Consider the following 22,631-nt stretch of genomic DNA (forward strand, 5'->3'; position numbering starts at 1 on the left):
ACCTCTGTCCCCTTAGCCACTCCCACCCCTTACCCACCAAGTACCCATTTTCTGGTGCCTATTTTGTTGAACTTTTTAGAGTTCCTGTTGAATTGTGTGTATCTCATGTTGGTGTATGACTTTGTTGTTCGGATCCTAGATGGGTTGTTATAGTAATGTATTTTATATATCTTTTGACTTTTATTTTTCTATATTTCCTTCTTCAATATTCAGGTTTCACCTTCTATATTCATCTTTCCCCTATGAGAGAAAAGTTGTAACCATCTGCCATGCCATGTTGATCTTTTCCTAAACATTTTTGTGCATTATTTGGAAGTCTTTGAAGTATTTCTATCTTGAGATTTTTTTTAAATGTGGAAGAATTTCAACTATATTTCTGCAAACATATCCTATTTCTCATTGCAAGCTTTTTGTGTCTTTTGGGGACTATTGTCCAGTTATTATTGTCTTTCCATCTGTATATCTCATTGTTTTTATGTTCTACTTCCCCTTTACCCACTCCTTTGGGAGAGGCATACTTTTTCCTTAAGTTATAGAGAATATCTCTAAATATAGATAATTTAAGAAGAAGCAAATAAACACCAATTACTGAGATGTTGTACTCAAAATTAATAAGCCAATGACCATTAGTTCATCTACTCAATATAACAATGCTTCCTTATCTTCATTTCAGTATTAGTATCAGATGGAACTTCTGACTTCATCTTATAGTTTTTCTCAATTTGTTTCTGATCTCTACTTACCCTAAGTAATCTCATTTTAGACACTGAAGTGTGACTCTAACGGCATGCAGTAAGCTGCAGTGTGACTGAAGGAAGAACCAGTGTTTCAGACTTTTGTGTGTGCATGATGAAGAGGAGTATCAAAACTTTGTGTGGAGATCTTATCTGCAGCATGCACCTGATAACTTGAGTCCTTTGGTCCGTGTTCATGAGGAGGGACACTTGCACTCAGCCACAACCTCCAGCCACATGTGTCATTATTTTTTTCCCAGCCCAAAGTTACTAGTGGTTACAGTTTTCACTTAGTAGATTTTGATTTTTATCACTCACTCAGAAAAGAGGTGGTCACCTCTCCAAAGAAACTTTGCCATGATAATTCTTCGTAATAAACATTAGTATGGGAAGATGGAAGGTGTATGAAACATTTGTGGAACCATGAGTGATGAATGAAGGAATGAATGAAAACTCTCGTAGCTCCATTATAGGCATTTTTCATGTCTCTTTCAGTATCTCTTCTTCCTCTGAGAATCATATTATCCATTTGTACTCAAAGGCCTATTTTGGGTCACTTTGTAGTTAGGAATCAAAGCAGATGGGCAGATGTCTATCTGGGTGTAAGTCATTCTGTTGAAGAATTAGGTTTTAAGCTATAATGGAAAATGGCTTTTGTTCTTCAAGATCACAGGGAAAATAATATCTATTTGTGTCACTCTCTGGAACATTCAGGAAGCAGTGCAGTCCTGATGTATCATTTCTGAAAAAGTTCCCCAGATCTTATGAGGCAATGATTTTGGATCCTATCACATAATGTGAAGTACTTACAAATTTCTCCTGTTCACCATTATTAGTTCATCACAGTTCTCTCATTTAATCCTCAGTTTTCCATTTCAGGCTTTCCAAATCAACAATAAGTAGCCTCTGCAAATTCTAATGATAGTTAATTAGTTACCTTTTACTTATCCTTAGTGTTTTTCCCTAACTATATTGAAAAGCGGTAATTGTAACAATTCTAATGATCTGATCTGATTGTAACAATTCTAACGATCTGATATGATATTGGACGTATCAATTCTGGTCCCATAACAATGTAAAAACTATGAACAGGATTTGATACTTCCTTGCTTGAATTTCTTTGTTGTACACTCCAAACTTACACAATAATAGATTGACAGTTGCTAAGTTCATTGTCAAATTGAAGATTGAAGGTGGCTACACTAATAAAGGTTAGGAACTTGAGATTTTTCATGTTTTTCTAACCTATCCTTTTGGGTTCTCTTTCTTCCTCCTGTGGAACAAGCAAGGTGGGATGTCAGCAGCTCATGGTTGAAATGGAAAAGAAAGCATGGAATGAATGAGTAACAGACACAATGAATGAAAAGATGAATCATGTATTTTTTTAGAAAAATATACAAATATACATAGTTTGGCTTTTAATATGCTCTGTATTGATTAAAACATGTACACAGCAGAAGCAGTTCACACAATTTCACACAATTTTGACACTATTTACAATACTATGAGGAACTATGGGAATCTGTTCAGTCACTACTACATTAACACAACAACATTTAAAGTACTTTCAGCAATAGATTATCACATTTGTACGAGAGCTGCCTGGAATACTCTGTTTTCCAAGTTTGTAAACAAAAATGGGAACATCACTACGTAACACTGTGATCGAAAAAATGCCTTCTTTGTTGTTCCTCCCTGCGCTCAGTAAAGACAACTTAAACTGCAGTAGTACCCAAAATACATCTCACTGGAGAAATCAAATTTTCTCTGGTTACACTAAACATGTAACCAGAACAAATCAATGTATTGTCTTCCACAACTACATCACTTCTGAAAGTCAGTAGCATAAAGATGATATGGGTAAGACATGAGATTTGGAGGGTTTCAACATAGACAGTAATGATACTGATCTTTTTTAAGATCTTATACTGGGAAGTAAAGAGAGGTCTGGAAATGTAACACTCAATTTTAATGAGAAAATCTACTTTTATTTTAGCATGAATTAATATGTAGGCATTTTTCTCTTGTTTTACTAATAAAGAGATCAAGTACAAATCAATTTCTAATTATCCATTCTGAATGTTCCTGGAAACGACTAAAATCTTGCTAAGCTTTTAAGCTGGGTGGAAAGCAGTTAATGGACTTCTATAGAATCTGTTAATTATCAGTCTTAAACAAATTTATCTTTTACTGCTAGATAGCACCCAAGGGCACAAGAGGTAATCTGCTTTATAAACCTCAGTGTGTTTTACTTTATAAACCTTAGCATTTAGGAAAATGGAAAACTCTTTAAAGAGCATTTCCTTCCACTAAAAAATTTTTGGCAGTTTTGTGAAAATTTTGGTGATGGATTATTTGTGACCTCTCACTTCATAAATGACAACAACCAAAGCACATTCAACATTATGACCAAATTCCTTACAACAGTTAGAACCTGCCCAATGGACAGGATTGTCTAAGACCAAGTTGGGCATGGGATAGTTCCAATAACCCAGTTTTACATCTTTTTTCGTACAAAGCATTACATCTCTCTGCTGAAAGCAGGTCTTTACTTCATACTGTAAGTCATCTTAAATTTGCAAATTACTTTGTCTTCCAGATACCATATAATTTGTGCGGATTACACTGTATGGATGGTTGAAATAAGTGAGAAACATCAAAATTGTTTTAAAGAAAAAGATTAAAAATTCAGATCCATATCCAAATACCGAAATAGTCGGATTAAAAATCCAGAGTTTAAAAAGAAAAAAGCAATTATTGAAAGTGGTTTGGATTTCTTCAAAGATAGAAATGGCTCAAGAGTAACAAGGAGCACCCTGTATCTGAACTAGATTGATTTACGTGCGTTGTTTTTATTTATTTATTTTTGATACTTTGCTAGCATTACTGTGATACGTGTTTATCAGTCTGGGGGTAAATAATGGGGTTCACAAGTTGCAGTGGGAGACTCCATTCCTAGACGGTCTCCCAAAGCAATAGTACCAAGAATAACTTTCTTCAGATTTGCTGTGGACAAATTCATTTAATAATTCTTCACAAATGATATGCTCAGCTCCTGGGAGGATGGGAATCACTGTAAATGCGGGGTCTATCTTTTTTTTCCCCCCAGGATATGAAGGCTCAGGTGTCTCACAATGCTGCGTTCTGCTTCACATTCAAGTGGATGACTCTTGCTCGATGATGTTCAAAGCAATGACCTCAGCACCCTCCTGGTCATGGTTGTTGGCCCCCATCTCCCTCATCTCGTGATGGCAGATGTAAACAGGGAGGTCGCCAGCCTCAGCGGAGGCTGCAGCACGAGCACGAGCACGAGCACGAGCACGAGCACGGTTAGGGGGACGGCTTCCCCAGCGCTGGCTCCACTGGATTTTGAACTGGTTCCATTGGCGCTTCAAGGCGGTTTGGACCTGGAAGAGGAAAGGTTATGAACGTGACCTTTGGGTTTATCAGAGGCGAACACTGGAGTTCCGATCTCAAAGAATTATATACACTGTGGCCTTGAAGTGTACCATCCTGGGAGGGAGAAGAGGAAGGAGCCAAGTGGGAGGAGACCTGGGTTGCTTGTCTAAGTTAATACTGGCAAGGCTGTTTGCTATTCTGGGCAGAACTTTTCCTCAGGTCTCAAATCCAGTGAGTGAAAGCTGAGTTGCTTTCATAATATGGAGTACATGTCACACCAGGGGGTAAAGTTTTGGAAACTCTGATCTGATATTTATCCAGGACAATGCAAATTTTTACATAAAATTCTATACAGAAAATATATGCACAAACCATAGTGTAGTTCTGTATTTTATGACAATATCCTCGTGAAGTGTGTGTATTCTTATTCAGCATGGCTTGAGATGAGATATGCCAGGTAAAACTTGGGTTATGGTGGTGAAAAACATTTGTGTGTGAGACACACTGGGTTTTGAACTAGGGGCCTCACACTAGCTAGGCTTTTCCACTCAAGTCTGAGGCTCCTCTCTTAGACTTTTCTGATCTGGCTGGCTTTGAAGCAGTGATCATTAGCTTTCATAGCTCTGGGTAGATCAGATTCCAAGTGTGAGCTACCAGCAAATGACAGTAAAAGCCTCTTAAGAATAGGATATCAATCTCTTTTGCAAGATTCCTAATATGTTGGATAATGATAAGCATATATTAGGAGTCTAATATCATAAAATATAGATAAATATAGATGAAATATATTTTTGGTGAAGCAATGTCCTGAGAAATGAAGCTGATATTTTCTATTGATTCGACATCTATTGAACACCAAGATTGTGCTTATATCTAAAACTGACATAAATACGTAGGGCTAGCCAAGAAAGAGAGTTGTAAGTTTAACATGAGTTTTCAAAAGAGCCCAAGAGAAACAAAACATTTGTGTTGTCTCACCACTTTTAAAGATAATCCTCAATTAGAGTATCCATGTATATTGATGTACTCAACACAGAATGAAAGCAAAGCACTAGATGTCTATTTTAAAGTTATTATTATAGAAAGTTCACAACCTTCTCTAATTGCATTCTAAAATTATAACCCATCCTTTTGTGTGGAGAGGGCAATCTACTTCCATTTATAAACCACAAATATAAAAAGAGACCCTGATCAGCAAGCAAACGACATTGCAAATAATTACAATTTAATAAGGGCAATTATTGCTTACAATACTACAGGTTGAACCTGATGCTGCTTTGGTGATAAGAATAAGAACACTGAATCTGTGCTCTTCAAAACAAAGCAAAACAAAAAAACAACAAAACCCACCAGGGAGACTTCGTTCATTGCTTCTAAAAAGCAACAGAAATATCAATAGACATCAGTGGGCAAGAATAACATTAAAAACTTTTGGGGGGCTGGGAACATGCCTAGTAGCAAGAGTGCTTGACTCGTATACATGAAGCCCGGGTTCGATTCCCCAGCACCACATATATAGAAAACAGCCAGAAGTGGCGCTGTGGCTCAAGTGGCAGAGTGCTAGCCTTGAGCAAAAAAAAAAGCCAGGGACAGTGCTCAGGCCCTGAGTCCAAGGCCCAGGACTGGCAAACAAACAACAACAAAAAAAACCAACTTTTGGACTTATGAATAAATTTATCTCTGACATTAAAAAAGAGCAAAGAACACAAGTCACTTTACATTTACCCTCTGATTTTATCAAGTGATTTATTGCCAAGTTTGAGAACATGGAGCCCTGGTTTGATGGTGTGAACATGTAATTGTTACACCTGGGTTTTATTCTACAACTCATAGTGATGTCAAGAAGTAGGGAAAAGGGAGAGTTTATAAGGTGTTGTTAGCATCCTCAGTACTAAGCTATGACTTGGAAAGCACTTGCTTATTTTCATCCCTGCAGTGACCTTTTTGAGGCCCCTTAGATAACAATTTATTCATATGTATGGAGAGTCAATGTTATACATTTAGAAGAATTGTAGAAAATGTTTGATACCTAAATATGCTCATGGACACTTTCTGATTCCTGTTTTGATACTTCTCCCAATTCCTTTCCTGCTTTTAGTCTACCCATGAACCCTCCATGATCCATTTCCTAAAACAGCCACCACTGATTACATACCAGTAATGAACAAAAATGAAAAATTCAATCACACCTTTGTAAAACTGACATATTTTCTTCTAGATATCTGCTAAAGCTCAAGACTCCATGAGACAAAGTCCCATAACAGTTTCATCTCTTGCACTTGGAAATAACTTCCAAGTGTGAGTGCTCTGCCTATGCTGAGTGCATAGGTGATGTGTAGACTTGTCAGAACGCCCAGCTGTGGCCCAGAAGTTTGACATTCAGAGGCTATGATATTATATTTGACAGTGTACAATATCTATATTATTAGAAATGTCACAATGACCCATTCTTCCTGTAGCAGAATCTTATTGAAAATGGAAATGGCTTCTTTATTTAAAAGAAAAAAAGAAAACCAGAGACAATACATCAAATGAACTTAAGCCATTTCAATTGTGTGGAGTACCTCTGGGTTTGCTTTTATGCCTGACATTCCCAATGACAGCATCCTAGGTGAGGCACAATAAATGTTGTGGTATTTTTACAAATGCACAAAATCCTCTTGTGCTCTTCAAGGCATGCCCCTACAGAATCTGATTTTTATATTAGCCTTTTTTGTTATTATGTTAGGTGAAAAAAATTCATTTTATGTGCTTCTTGGAACAACTCAAAAAGCAAGAACATTGACTGGTGATACTCTACTTAACACAACAGACACTACTTAACATACTTTAAGCCCTTTTCATTGATTAGATTTTACTCACAAAAAAGGAGGGGTTTCTCTAGCAGCTAGCAATATAAGAATATTTCTTATCTCTACTAGGCCTCTAAGCTAGCCACTGACAATAAGAAATGTACAATATATCTTTGTTAAATGAAGGAATGAGCTGTTGGGTGAAGGGGGGAAGGAAGAAAATTTACCAATGAAAAGGAAAAAAATTAAAAACTCCCACAATGGATAACAGGCCATAGAGCAGGAAAATATTTTAGGTGTTCACTGAGTATTTTTTAACTAACAAATAGAAAATACATTAAGCATCAACTGGTAATGGCTAAAAAATATATCTAATTAGTAATAGGAAGATAATATATCAGTATCTTAACAAGGTGTAATTGTCTCATAGAATGATCAATAGAAATTAATTTTAAATTGTTTTTAAATACTTCCACTAAAATTATGCAATCCTAGAGACAGTTCACTCTCTTAAAGGTCTTAGGTAGGAATCTTAGACATTGTTAGTTTAGTTCATTTAATTGAGAACCAGAAAATCTGGACTCCAATCCTGGCTGTCACTACAACTATGTTGGGGCAATAGCAGCTCTACTTTCAGGTTTTAGAAATTGAACTCCCAGGCAAGACCTTCTTAGAAGAAAGGATATTTTCACCTCCAAGAATATCTGCCATGTAAATCTCTAGGTTTTACTGATTGGAATATTCAGATAGCATATACGTATATATATGTACATATATTTAAATTTGAGAATAATTGATTTTCAAACTGTGAAGCAATGTTCTGAATGAAGCAATCAGTAGAATCAGCAGAATGAATCAACTTGACTGGCTCAGGATACAACCAAATGGTAAGAATATAGCTGCCTATTTGGGTCCTACCTGCATCTCTACCACATATCCACAGGTAAGTTTCATCTGAAGCAGTGAAAAACATAATCCTACTTAGTCATAAAACCCTATGAGATCAACTGTGGATATGAAATCCAAAGAAATGTGTACTAAAGCAATTTGGGAACTATAAAATACTGGTCTTTTGTAAATGGGTGGTAGTATTGTAGGAAATTCTTCCCTACCTCGTTGTTGCAGAAGCAGTAGATAGTCGCAACAAAGAATCCCTAAAAAGAGAAGGAAAAATAGAATTGAAGTTGTTTCGTGTGCATGTTGTTTCATAATTAATATACAGTATTGCCTGAAGTCATATCATGACTGCAATAGCACAGAAGGCTTGAGAATTATTCCTTCTCTCCAGTGCTATACTTCAAAATTATTCCATTAGAAATGTCTTTCCTGGTTGGAATGTTGTTTTTCAGAAACCAGGACAATTCTAGTAAGTTTGGTTAATATACCTTACAGCATTCAGTAAATGAATCTTTTAAAAGTGTCATAGTACATAGCTGTGAGCCCATGTTTTGTTTTGCCAGAGTGAACTAGGTTGGTCCCTTTCCTTTCTCTATGTTAATCTTTCAAATAAGAAACAAGTCTATGTACTAGTTAACTTCTGAGGTCCCTGTTACTGTTTTAAAGATTCTTTGTGCCCAAATTTTAGTTATAGCCCAAATAATAGCTTATATTGTAAAAAAAAAAAATAACACCTAATCTTTCTTTTAAAGCCAATTAATGTTGGCATCCTCCTCACCTTAGTAATCTTTGGCAGTAAAACAGTCAATTTAACTTGAAGTTTATAATTGAGACAGGAAAACTTTTGTCTAAGAGCTGGTGGCAGAGTCTTTCCCTAGCTGAGAATAGAACTTCACCTCCCAGGCCCTATCTTGCTCTCAGAAAACTTGGCCGTGAGAGTTGACCTGGGAGAAAGCTTTCAGGTGAATGGAAAAGGGCAGTCATTCTCTTTTCCAATGTGATGGCTTCTGAGAAACCCAGGACAGCCTGTGAAACTCTAGTCTCTCCTATATGAGGAGAGATTTGGGCACAACTTTCCTTCCTATTCACTAAGCTGTTATGGATGGATTCCTGACATTTGTCTGACAGATGAAAGATGACAGAGCAGGAAGTAGGGAAAGCTCCATGCAAGTACATTGCTTCTTATTACTCCAGAGTCACAATAATTTATGAAAGGAAGGTCTGCCTGAGTGGAGCCAGTGAGGGTCCTGAGTTAAAGGCACAGCAGAAGAAAGTGCATTGAAAAACCTGATTTCCTTGAGAATTTTGATTGGATCTATTGAGTTGAAGACTGTCATGACACTTAAGGTCACCAGTATTAGAATTGAATAAACCAACTAGCTGAATAAGTCATTGAATAAGTAAATACACCACTGGGTTCCTTACCTGGAAATGAATCAGAGAGTGCATGAGGTAATCATATATCTTTCCAAGAAGCTTGTTGGAGGGCCTCCAGGGGAAGACAACGAACTGGATTCCAAGCAGGGGCACCAGGATCATGGTGGCCTTCACAGCCTTCAGATACATGTAAGACTCCGCCCGATGAGTTTGCCTCATCTTGGTCACAAGCACCCGAACGATGTTCAGCAGGAAGAAGAAATTGACCTGTAAAGATATGATATTATGAGCAAATTATTTCAACAGGTGGTAAGGACAATGATGGCCTTCACTAATTGTTTGACAAACAGAGGAGTAGTTGTCATCTGCACACAACACGAAAGATTATCTGATGGGCAGCATAGTTCCCTCAGAATTCCAGAGGCTTCAGTATAACTGAAGACCCTTTTCAGGTCAGGTTTCAATTTTTCCTTTCTTTTCCTAAAAGGGAAAATACTTCCTCTGCATATAAGTAGAGTAGGTTCAACTCTAATTTATTCTTTATTTGGTGGTTTATCATTTCTTATAAAGGAGACTTACAACAATACTTTTAGCTCTTGCCCATTTGTGTTTTCATTATTAAGATTTCCCCTTAGTCAGGGCTATTTAACTGAAAGTGAAATAAGGACCGAGAATTTTCTCCTGAAAATTCCTATGGAATAGAGACAGCCAACTCAGTTTTCTTATATATAAGATTTTTTTTAAAGAAAATAACTCCTAGAAGTATAATTGAAATGCAGATTTCAAATATATTTGAGAAGTGTAGACAAATATATTTATCAACCACTCCAAAGATTATATAAAGCATTATCACTCCAGAAGGTGCAATATGATCCCATTTCCAATTATTATGGTATAAATATCTAGGAACTGACTTGCCAATTCCTATTGTAAGAGTAGGTTTAACTTGGTAAGGAACTGGCAAGACGGGTTTCCAAAAAAGTGGTTCTGGCTTATATTCCCTCAAGTAGTACACAAGAGTTACAGTTGCTCTGTACTCTTGCCAATCTGTGGCCAGCACTTTTAGTGTAGGCCATGCTGCTTAGCTCATTTCTGTTTAATCTGCATTGCTTTGATGGCTAAGTTGAACCTCTGTTTTAGAAATTTATTGTTTTACTAGGAATATTGAAAATCCTCGTCACTCTAAGTGGGCATAATTTTCCTATAAGTAATTTATAACCTCTTTCTTAAGTGTTCTTTGTAGCCTGCTTTAGGAACCTTTTCATACCTCACGCTCATGAAGGCATTTACCTAGTGGACATCTATTATTTATACACTTTTGAGTAGGATTTCTATGGGTTCATTTTGATGTATTTACTTTAGGGGGTGGCTGTTAGGAACAACATGACAATGTTTATGTAATGCCTGAAATACTTTATGTGTGTGATCAGCAGTTTTTATGGTAATGGCTCATGTACCAATTATGAAATAAAAATGGTGCTTCATATAGTATGGAAAGGAGTTAATATACACAATAGCATCTCACTTTCTTCTTCAGCAATGAAGAAAGTGGTTTTTCCATTTACCTAAGGAGAGTCTAGCTTTAGGAATCTTGTACAATAAGATATACTGCTGTCATGGTGTGTATGCAAATGAACCGATGGTAAACCTCTTCCTTTATAAAGAAAGCAAAAGACACTTGTTGAAAAAAATAAACATTTTCTTGGTATAGAGTATGATTAAATTGGTTTCACTTTGAAGTTTTCATACACGTATTACACAGAAGTATGTTTATAACATTCCCAACCAAGAGATAATATTTTTACTAATGGATATATACACCAATTCTTACCACCAATGCTGCCATGACAGGGCCGTGGATGATGTACAGCAGATGGGTGTCCACACTCAGCCAGCAGCTGAAAACGATGGAGGCAACATTTAGTACAAACTCCTTTTATTTATGAATAAAACAAATAAAACCATTATAGTACTTACTTGTCATTGAAGTACAGAGCTCTAGTAACGGCATGGATAATGGTTGGCACCAGTGGGAACCCTAAAAGAAGAAGAATACAAATCACGCTTGGGGATTAGGTCATATCTTCTAGTTAGCCTTGCTTGGAAAAACGCTAGCATCCTTGCCCAGAACTGTGGCAAGATGTCCTCTTTGAGGTTTGTGCAAAAGTTAACTAGTGGAGCCAGAAGTTTGGTTAGGCCATTGGGTACTTCAGAGAAGGTTGAGTATTCAGATAATTAAGGGCCTATATTACGAGTTACCCAGTGTAGTAGTTATGACCATTATTACCATTGTTATGTTTATGATCTTGATTTTCATGAAGTATATTACTTCATGAAGAAAGTTCTTCATTGTGAATGGACTAGGCTCTCATGGAGAACCATTGGGACACTCTGAAGCTATAGTGATATCATTACTCTTATGCCTTCCTTCTATATATTTCATTTTTCTGTATGCTTATAGCATAGGCATTAATCCTGAATGGTTTTACACAAACACTTTGGAGAAGTGAGTGTATCCTCTACCCTCTAGGTTCTGTCTGGAGAGCATTCTTGGAAGCAGTGTTGTACTCATTTTCCCAATTAAGCTCAGAGTACTAGTGAAAACATCATTGAATTTATGAATGGAACAACAGAGATCATTACTGACAATATTTTGCCAAATTGCCTTTTTAAAATAAAATTTTATTCTATAAATATAAAGTTGGAACCTTCCTTAAAATCATTGTATTTTTTTTTGGACTCATATGAATCAAGTTGCAGTAGGATACTTTTTGATTTGATTGAAACACCTGGAGAGGATTTTTTTTTTATTATTTTCACCAGACTTAAAAAAAAGTGTCAGGTGAGAATTAAGCCTATTTATCCTTATCTTCTGTGAACTATATGCATAAAGCCCCACTTTTGAAACCCATGAAAGATATGATGCTATAGGATTATTGATTAAATGTTTGACTTGAAATAATTTTAGTTGAACTATTTACTCAAAATGATTGTGTTATTCACAGCAGTTCTAATATGCAGTTATCACAGCTGAACAAAAACTCACCCTGGATTTATTCTGAAATACACATTTTATAATTAGATAGCAAAGGAGGCATATGGAAATCTGAACCCTACCTGCTCATTATGTAGAGAGATAATGTTTATTTTCTACTTAATATAGAGAGAGGTATAGATGCCACATCTAACTCCTGGAGTTCTTTGCCTTTTTTTTCCTTCTCTCTTTTTTTCTCCAGGTACCAAGATTTGTAGCAACTTATCTCAGCCTCCAAAGATAATGAAGATAAAAACAACATTCTTTCTCAGAGGGAAAATAATTCTATTTATTCAATCTTGAAGTCCATGGAAGGATTTTTTCCCACGGAAAATTTTCTGAGTGTGGCAGATAGATGATTTTGAATAAGTCAAAACTGGTTTAAGAAATAGTCTATTTTTTTCTTAGTGGAAAGAAACAAACTAGATTTGATAGAGGTTGTGTGTGTGTGTGTGTGTGTGTGTGTGTGTGTGTGTGTGTGTGTGTGTAGAGTCAGGTAAATGTCATTTTTCAGATTCTGTTACTGGGAACTAAAATTTGGCAGCAGCATCATTTCAAATATGAAGCCTTCCACACATCTGTAGCTCTGCTCCACCATTATAGGGCCAGCCCACTGGGTTTTATCAGTATGTTTGATTAAAATTCATGTATTTCTGTTAGAAGAGTATTATAGAAACAGACAGTCTTACATAGGGCCAGCATGGAAACACAGATCATGGAAGTGTCTATTGCACAGCCTTTCCAAGGCTCATTTCTGTAAAGTTGGTAACAATGCTTGTTGTTTAAGACTTTCAGTGAAAAAAAGCTGATGTTTTAAAAAAGCCCTGTGTCTTTTTCCTTTCTTCCTATATTACCAATATTTTTAGGGGTTTCCCAACCTACTCTCTCTATTCCATTCCTAACAAAATGGAAAGACTTCGAAAAAATTGTACTAAGTGACATCAGCCAGACACAAAGAAATATAGGTTGTATGGTTTCCCTCATTTGCAGTAGTTAGAATGTGCCTGTAAATCTACAAGTTAACACAAGGATGGTAAGAGACAAAAAATTACACTTGGACAAGACAAAATAAATAGGACTCTAAATATTCACACAGTGAGACCATAGAGGATATTCTTACAAAGGCTCAATAAGTATGTGTATATGATCATATAAAATGATGTTTATTGAAATACAGCCCAAGAAATGGAAATAAGAGGGTTTTGTTATTTTACTTTTGGTTTAGGTTTTATTTTCTTCCCCTTTGTCTCTGTTTTTCATTTCTGTACTTTTTTGTCTTATATGTGTACATAAGTTTGTCTATTTTGAAGCATGTCAGGGGAAGCATAGAAATGGTAGGACAAGAGTGAACTAAGATGCAGTGACACTGCTCACTAGACACTATGTTGACAATGAACTATACAACTTGTGGGGGAGGGAGGTCAGCTGGAAAAAATACTGGGAGAAAATGAGGGAAGAGGTGACTGTTCAAAAAGAAATGTACTCATGGGCTAGGAATCTGGTTTAGTGGTAGAGTGCATGCCTAGCATACACAAAGCCCTGAGCTCAATTCCTTAGTTCCACATAAACAGAAAACATTGGAAGTGGTGCTATGGCTCAAGTGGTAGAGCACTAGCCTTGAGTAAAAAGAAGCTCAGAAACAGTGCTCAGGCCCTGAGTTCAAACTCCATGACTGGCAAAAAAAAAATGTACTCATTTCTTGACTTATGTATCTGTAACCCCTCTGTACATCACATTTACAATAACTTTTTTTTTAATAAGGGGCAGACCAAGCTGAAGATCATTTGTAGCCTCTACTCTGAGATCTACTGCCACACTATCAAAGTACTTGGCAAGGAAAGCCCTCAGCTCTATGGTCAGTGAGGGAGGCCCACGAAACTGCCCATCTGGGATGTAATTTGAGAGTGCATAACTTTTGTTTGTGTGTGGGGGGGGATTAGTATGTGTTTCTGTCATAATTATTTTTCCATCTTCCTGCCTCACCTCTTCTCTTTCCAAAGGGAATGGACTTTTTACATCCTTGGAAGAGGGGAGAAATTCTAGAGAGTTCTGAAAGACATTTACTCTACTTTAGTACAGACTTAACTAACAGTTATGCTTATGACCGTCATAGCCTGTATTATGATGTCAAGTATCATCTCCTTAGAAGCCTTTGTGGTTCTGTTTACTTCTCAGTTGGACTCCATTTTCTCATATTTCACTGGAGGAATCATGCTGATGACGGACCGAAAGAGACTGAGGAAGTGTTCTGCAAATGTGTGACAGCACTCTGCCCCATCAGGGCTTGCTTTTCATCCATTCATTACTTAGTTTATTTCCTAAGGAAGCTCTTCCACTGTGTTCTCTGAGACCAAGACGAGAAGACATGTAAACAGGTAAATATAAGTGAAGAGGACTCCAAACCCAGTGGGAGGAAATACATACCCCAGCCAAGGAGGTAATACCAGAGCATGCGCTGACCGTCAGCGAACACAGCCACCACGATAAGAGTATGGAGATAAATCCCTTCACAGAGCATCCAGAAGTAGTTGCAGGCCATCATGTATTGGTGGAAGAAGTGCAAAATCTTGCAGGCCACCTATCAGGAAGCATCAATAGAAGCCAGTTAGTGACCCAAGGATAAGTATAAAAGTGAGCCAAAGCATCTTCATTTAGCAGTTTCTCTAAGTATCTGTCAACATTGGCACCCTCCATAACCACAAATCAGTGACCATGTACATATTTATTCCAATAAAAGCCAAGCCCACAAAAGTGTTCTATTATATCCTGAGTATTTATCCAAGACATCTTTCTTTACTTGGCAGCACTTGGATTTGAACCCAAGGCCTTGCCATTTGCTAGGTAGGTTCTCTACTGTTTGAATCACATATATAGCCCATTTCGGTGGCTCACTTTTCTTTCAGATAGGGTCCCGTGATCTTTCCTGTGACCCTCTTACCTATAACTCCAACATAGCTGGCCTACAGACAGACATATTACTCCTAGCTTGGTTGAGATGGAGGTATCACCCAGCTGGCTTTGAACCATCATCCCCCAAAGTAGCATACTAGAAAGGATGTCTCTCAAGTAGCACACTTCATTACTTAAAATACACACTGGAGCCTAAGTTTCATATATTTAGGGAGGTTAATCCTAGGATATATTTTAGAATTGCAAAGATAAAATACAATGCAGTCATAGGAATCCTCTGGTGGGATCCCGAAACAAAAGGGAACATTTCTAGCCAACTTTAAGGTACATAGCAAAAACATAACACTTAAGTCAGGAAAAAAAAAAACACAAATGAATCCTAATAGCAGAGTCTCTGTCATTAACATTAAATAAACTACTCAGTTTGTGGACAAATAAAAAAGATAAGCAGTTTCAACCAAAGTTGAACACATGAATGAACTCAAGCATTCTTCTGTTCTTCAAACTTTTGTATTTGGGGCTGCAATACATTCCAGTTTGTAGTAATGCAAGTGTCTCATCATTAATTTGCTTTTTAAATTCTATGACAAGATTGGATTAAAATAAAGAGACCACAGTGAGTATCTCTCTTGTCTCTTTAGTTACTGGAAACTTAAAATTTAAGAGATATTTCTTTGTAGAGAAATATTCTGCCAGCTTCCCTTAGATGAAGCAAGAAAAATGCTTTTAATTCTGTCTCTCAAGTCTATATGGAGATTATAAAATAAATAGATAAAACCAGAAAATGGAATTGTAGATATTAGTGGAAATGAAGTGTTCAAGTGATATAAACAAGGGGCAATTTTCACCTCACTCAGTAAGCTGAGATCTGTTTAGCCCTTATTTATGCTCATGAGTTATTTTGAATTTAACTTAGAAAAAAAAACAAAATAGAAAATCGGGAAAGAATATAATTCCTATAAGAGAATATGCACAATCAAACGTTTCTGAGGGAAGAAACTACTTCGGTTAAAGTGACTACAAACCCAGAGATTCATCACTGAGCCAAGGTTACTCCATTTACTCTCTGTTTCTCTCTGTCTCTCTCCATAGCAAAATAAAAACCCCTAAGAGTAGTGTAGTAACATTTTGGATCAGGCAGCACCTCTCCAAGAAATAAGTTTTTGAAAATCTTTGGTGTTGGGTAGACAACCGCTGTGTGTCTTCTCTACTGTTTTAGTGATTGGGTCAAAGTTTAAAAAACAAAATATAATACCGCCCACATCTCCGCATTTAGTTTTCTTTTTTTGGTTTGTTTGTTTTGTTTTTTGGCCAGTCCTGGGGCTTGGACTCAGGAGGCCTGAGCACTGTCCCTGGCTTCTTTTTGCTCAAGGCTAGCACTCTGCCACTTGAGCCACAGCGCCACTTCTGGCCATTTTCTATATATGTGGTGCTGGGGAATTGAACCCAGGGCCTTATGTATATGAGGCAAGCACTCTTGCCACTAGGCCATATCCCCAGCCCGGCATTTAGTTTTCTTAAGAGGGCAGAATGCCTTTAAAATTTTATTCTATTTTTCTTTTCAAAAAGCCATATACTTGAATAAAGGATAAAATGAGTGTTCCTGGATATGTGTTCCTTTACTGTGTGACTGTAGTTGTAGTTTTCATGTTAGTAGCAATTTCAATGAATACTTGTAGATTGACAATATTAATATTTTCTGTTTTCCAAAGTTTCTCATGTTTTTCTTTTGTTCTTTTTTTCATTTTCTTTCTTTTCTGTATTTTCCTTGCCTAGGGATTTCCCTGATTGTCAGTTTATTTTAAAGCAATATTTGAAATCATTCATTTGAAGTAGTCATAAATACATAATTCTGCATATGATTTAACAATGCTGATCACACAACCCAACCTTTGGATACTGTTATGTCTATCTCTTTAAAAGAAGAAAACTATACTCCTAAGAAAGACAGAGCTTGAGAAGAGCAGTTAAATCTGAGTTCTTGTTTAGTCCCAATATATTCAAATATGCAACAATAAGGAAAATGTCTTCTTTCTTGATACATATTGTTGTTCCAACTGCAATCCACTTAAGTAATACTTGACTGGGAAAAAGATAGTTAAGAAATTGAGCTTCCAAGAATGCATTTATGAAAAATCCATTTCACAGTAAGCATACAAATTTGCATTGTGTAGCTCTTAGAGATGGTAAACAGTTTCAAGGATGAACAATGTATAAAACATGTCTACTTGAGAGCTCATTGGTGCCTTTTCTTGAACCAATTTTGCTTTGCTAGACAGACACGTCATATGTTTTTTATGAATATGGAAAGTTAAGAGATTTAACAAAACTGTCATTGGAAAATGGGTTCAAAGAAAGTACTAAAAACAAATATCCCAGTTTCTATAGGCTTCACAATTGACAAGAATGAATTCGTTTTTGTCACTGCACTCATTGAGTTTGAGCCTATACTACTTACATGTGTGTTGTGACAGACACGTGCTCCCAAGTTTTGCCTTATGGAGAGAACATACAAGGGGGCCTGTGAGAGCACACACAGTGGGTTCTCACACTGTGATGTGGCTCCATCTATACAGAAGTAAGTTGTTATTGAAGGCCCATTCTCATTGAATCTAGCCTGGGAGGAAAGGAGGTTTGGTTTTTAGATACACAGGAAAAAAAAAATCCAATTATTTTTTTCCTTTTTCATGAAAAAAATCACAACTCAAAATATATAAAAACATGAATGAATCCCACATTTATGGTTGTGAGACACAGGAAACTTTGTATGTGAGGTTCAACTCATTCTGAGATGATGAAGGAGATGTAATGGATATTTTTGGATGGAATCAAGAGTATTAGGGAGTGGCATGATCATAGACAGACTACTTAAAGATAATACAAAAATTTAAATAGAGCGCTGGGGATGTGGCTTAGTGGCAGAGTGCTTTCCCAGCATGCATGAAGCCCTGGGTTCAATTCCTCAGCACCACATAAACAGAAAAAGCTGGAAGTGGTGCTGTGGCTCAAGTGGCAGAGCACTAGCCTTGAGTGCAGGGAAAGAGCCCAGGCCCTGAGTTCAAGCCCCAGGACCAGCAAAAAGAAAAAAAAAATAGATACTTTCCCCAAATAATATCCATTCACTTCAGCCTAATGACTGTTTTGTTACTCTGGTGGCTGGATAAAGTGAAACAGTTTGTGTAATTTAGCAGTGAACTCAGAAAAAAAGAGCCAGACTTCATAGATAATTTCATGAACATAAAGGTTAGCATAAGCTAATACTAGGGAAGAATCCCATTTATGATAACATCTGAGGAGAGGCTAGAAGCATGGCATAAAGGGATGAGACTCCCAAAAGACAGAGAGAAAAAGTCTAATTGTAAAAAGGTCCAATTTATAATTTGAGTATTGCTCTCACTTCATCATGGTTGGTTATTCAATAACGGAAGTGACATTCAATACCCTACTTCCTACCTCAACTTTCTCAGGGTTTCCACCCTCCCTCCATGGAAAATGAAAATCCAAAAATTTTTGACCATTCTATTTTGGGAGATGCCTAGTGAATTGTTTCTATGTCTGTTTCTGTTTTAATCTCAATGGAGAGCTCAGCTTCATCAAAACTGCAGTTGTCTGTCCAATTATGGACAATCATTGCTTTGCAATGGCTGAGTCCATTTCTTGAAGGATATATATGTATATAATATATTACATTATAGTATAATATACACTTATTATATATTAAATACTTATATATTTATTATATGTATAAATATTTACTTTATTCCTAAGGAAATAAAGTCAAGAGTACCATGTATCTATATTAGTACTCTGTATCTATATATTCAGTAGGGGAGAATCTTGCCTTTACTATGCCTACTTTACAGCTTCATAATGAGGTAATATCTACTTCCAAGTGGGATTTTGTGAGGCTTAAATTAAGTGAAATGAATTTTATTTAAATCAGATGGCACTAAAAAAGAAAACTCATCAAGGTAAATCCATTTGGTCACATTTTTCTTCAGGTAAGACAGGACTTTGTCTCCAGTAGCACATGCCATGGTTGAAAAAGATGGATCATACTGCCTTTCTGGATATATTTGTACTACAAAAAATGATGAACACTCTGGATTCATTAGAAGCCTAATTAAGCTGCTTTCCCATGCTACGCCACTGTCACACAGGATGCATGCTCTGGGCAGATTTCATACATTTTTGTCATTGGGTTGGCAGAACTGTCAAATGCCAGTTTTGAAAGATGAGGCTATCTGCAGATGCTTGCATAACACAGTTAAGCAGAGAAATTAAAATGAAAACATCCCCTGGCATTTCTCATGTGTTAGGCAGCTTCTGTTTGTGTCACCAGATGCCTTCTCAACCCTGTTCCCACCACTGTGGCCCCAGAGGCATACATGTGTATCCCTCCATCAGGGCTTCCTTGCCCCCTCGTTTCTGGGTGAGCTCAGCTAATGGTGAGCTGAAAGTGAGCAAAGAAAGGGTATTTATTCCCATCCATCCCATGAGGTTTCCTCTGGAGACAGGAGTCCTGAGTTCCCCATACCACTTCTCTGTCTTTGGGTTGCTTCATCTTTCCCTCCTCTCGTCTGTGCAGGCCTAAGTGGTAGCACTCATCAGAAGATTGTTCATGCATTTGTATTAGGATGAAATATAGCTTTGTCAATGTTTCAGAACAAAAATTGATCAAATATTGGTAATTTATTATGAAAGATCATAAATAGTTATATGCTTAAACTGTTTTTGAATCAACCAATTGAAGTACAGGCCACTCATATAGAAAAATGATTTGTTAATAAGAATAAGATGGGGAGACTTATTAAAGAGATGGAAACAAAAACTGTGGGGATTTTTTAATATAAAGATATTTGGGACAATAAATATGATTGAAGTCCATTATAAACATTTAAGGAAATAGTATATTCAAATCTGTTAAGCTTATTAAAATGGAGTAGGGATAAGAAAGAAATAGAGAGTGGGCATGCAAATGTGATCAATATATATATGGAAATGCCATAGTGAAACCCCTTTGTACAAATAGTATATGTAAATAAAAAGGAAATATGCACTGAAGTATGGTACTCTCAAAAATAAAACTGAACACAAAATCATGCAGAGCTAACCGGATCCCTTCGCACCAGCTCTCCATTGGGTACCACTTCAACCAGCTGGATGATGATAATTATAGAATTCAGAATGTAGGTAAGAAACATGTTCTTGTGCAGTGTAACCCTCTGACAGGCAAGACTCCTGGAAGACAAAGTAACATAAAACATGACCTAATGCCACAATGTCGAAATTTCTAGGAAAAAATATTAGTGGTATATTTTATGTTTTCCTTAGCAACAGATGAAGAAAATGTACATATATATATGTATATATATATATATACATGCAAGATGGGTCTCATCTTTAAGACTTATTACATTTCTTCTTGACTCATCTGTCTATCTCTCTATCATCATCATCATTATCATAATCATCTATCTTATTTTTCTTTTGTTGGTCGTGAGGCTTGAATTCAGGGTCTGGGCACTGTCCCTGAGCTTTTCTGCTCAAAGATAGAGCACCATCACTTTGAGCCACAGCACTACTTCTGATTTCCTGGTAGTTAATTGGAGATGAGAGTCTCATACTTTTTCCTGCCCATGCTGGCTTTGAACCTCGGTCCTCAGATCTCAGCCTCCTGAGTAGCTAGGATTACAGGTGTGAGCCTCCAGCCCTTGGCCTGACTTTTAATTTAAACAGAAAATTAAGAACCATTTTTTTTTCAGTCATGGAAGCTTTATAGACTTTTTCAAGATGGCTTCATAGAAAAACTGAAAGGGGGTGCTAAAATCCCTTTTAATTATACAAATGTAGAATTAATTAAGAGAAGGGTTCTTAGAAGAGACATTTAGGCTTTGCAGTATGCTTCACATGGAAATTGTATTTAGCATTATAAGCATTGTGTGAAAAACATTGACACATCAGGAGGAAGGTGGAGAGAACAGCTTAGGTCATTAATACTGACTTTGCTATTTGTAAAATCACAGACTTATTTTGTTCCAAGTTGTAGAGTGTATAGAAATTCAATTTTGTTTTATTATCTTAAGTTAGCTGTATGAACAAATTGCCATTTAACAGAGAAATTTATGAATGCAATGCGCCTGGATCAATATCACTCCCTTAAATTTAACTTTTAAATTTAAGATAACCAAGTGTTTATAAATACTTCCACATCAATTATCCAAAGGCACAGGATGCATGATTCTCATTTGTATTAGGATTACCTAGTCTTGCTAAAGTACAATCACATTTAGATTGGGGGATTCTGTAATGATTTCATTTCAACTCATATTCCAGATTTTTAGTGAGTTACTGGGTTGTTCCATTGCATCCTGTGTATTCTGTAATGTCAAATTCCTCTGCGGCTACTTAGTCTGCTAGCTTGGGGGTGTCTGTAGGGTTGCTCCTTTTAATTGACCCTGTGAGGCACATGTGGGGAGTTCTGCAGGCTTTGGAGTGAGATTTCAATGGCATAATTATGAATGAGGCATCAGCTCTCAAGTGGAACAGGCTAACATCTCATTTTGAGTTCATGAAACTTTTATGAGATTGACTATTTGGATATTGCAAAATAACCCTGAAAATACAGAATTAAGCAAGGGATGGATTTTCTTTTGCTCAAGTTTCACATAAGTGATGTCATTTAATTGCACAAATCATAAAAAAACCCTTTTACTGTGAAATGCAGGAAAGATATTCAAAGCGATGTTGACCAAAAATTTTTTTAGAAAAATTTTACTAAGGGTAAATTTTAAGAATAGGTCACAATTACTTTGTATTTGCACAACCACTTTTAATACAAGTACACATCTAAGAAAAACTTTTAAGAGCCAGGAATGTTACTTAATGTTAAGAAAAGAGATACCCTAGAGGCTTTTAACTGAGGTATTTTTAAATGAGATGATTGAGAAGTATAAAAGTTATGTGACTTCTTTTGAGTTTGAATGTTAGTCATGTAAAATGTTATATCCTAAGCAGTTCATTCATGTCTTGCAGGTCTGCTGCACCACCTTCCCGTGATAAGATTCAGATTATTAATCAGTGATTTGTCTCCCTATCCAACATCTGGGGTTTAAGTTGTTGTCCTGGTGTATTCTTGAAATTGAGTCCAAACTCAGTGCTGTCCAATCACCCTGACATTCCCTCTAGTGTGACCAGGATCATTTTGCTTTGGGCCTAACTTGAGTTGAGAGCTATTTTACTTGGCTCCTGTGCTACACTTTTAAATATCCATTTTCAGCTAAAGGGACATTCTTTTCTTTGCCAATTCCCCTGTGATGTTTACCTTTAAAGTCCTGACAGTCCTGACTATACCTATAACTTGTATGATTGCATATGTGGAAGACTTTTCTTTCTTTTACTTTTCTTATGGATATATATATTACATACTATATATTAATATATACCATGTATTATATAAACAACTTTAATAGAAAACTCTTAGTAGCA

At 36.5% G+C, this 22,631-nt stretch overlaps 1 protein-coding gene across 4 annotated transcripts in view; it reads right to left on the bottom strand.

Moving 5' to 3' along the window:
* Positions 1-2,150: 2,150 nt before the first annotated feature.
* Calcr (calcitonin receptor) overlaps positions 2,151-22,631 on the bottom strand; it is a 95,003-nt gene continuing 74,522 nt past the window's right edge. For 3 of the 4 annotated variants that reach the window (XM_048340037.1, XM_048340039.1, XM_048340036.1), the window contains 7 exons: positions 20,258-20,384; positions 14,658-14,811; positions 11,177-11,237; positions 11,031-11,097; positions 9,248-9,466; positions 8,038-8,079; positions 2,151-4,141 (listed from right to left, as the gene is read on the bottom strand). In XM_048340037.1, the coding sequence (XP_048195994.1) occupies positions 3,890-4,141; positions 8,038-8,079; positions 9,248-9,466; positions 11,031-11,097; positions 11,177-11,237; positions 14,658-14,811; positions 20,258-20,384 (922 nt within the window). In that variant the 3' untranslated portion in view covers positions 2,151-3,889. The remainder of the gene's footprint in view (positions 4,142-8,037; positions 8,080-9,247; positions 9,467-11,030; positions 11,098-11,176; positions 11,238-14,657; positions 14,812-20,257; positions 20,385-22,631) is intronic. The other variant, XM_048340038.1, reaches the window with a different exon arrangement.

The sequence above is a fragment of the Perognathus longimembris genome, chromosome 2 (assembly GCF_023159225.1).
Source record: "Perognathus longimembris pacificus isolate PPM17 chromosome 2, ASM2315922v1, whole genome shotgun sequence".
In the NCBI taxonomy this organism is placed as follows: domain Eukaryota; kingdom Metazoa; phylum Chordata; class Mammalia; order Rodentia; family Heteromyidae; genus Perognathus; species Perognathus longimembris.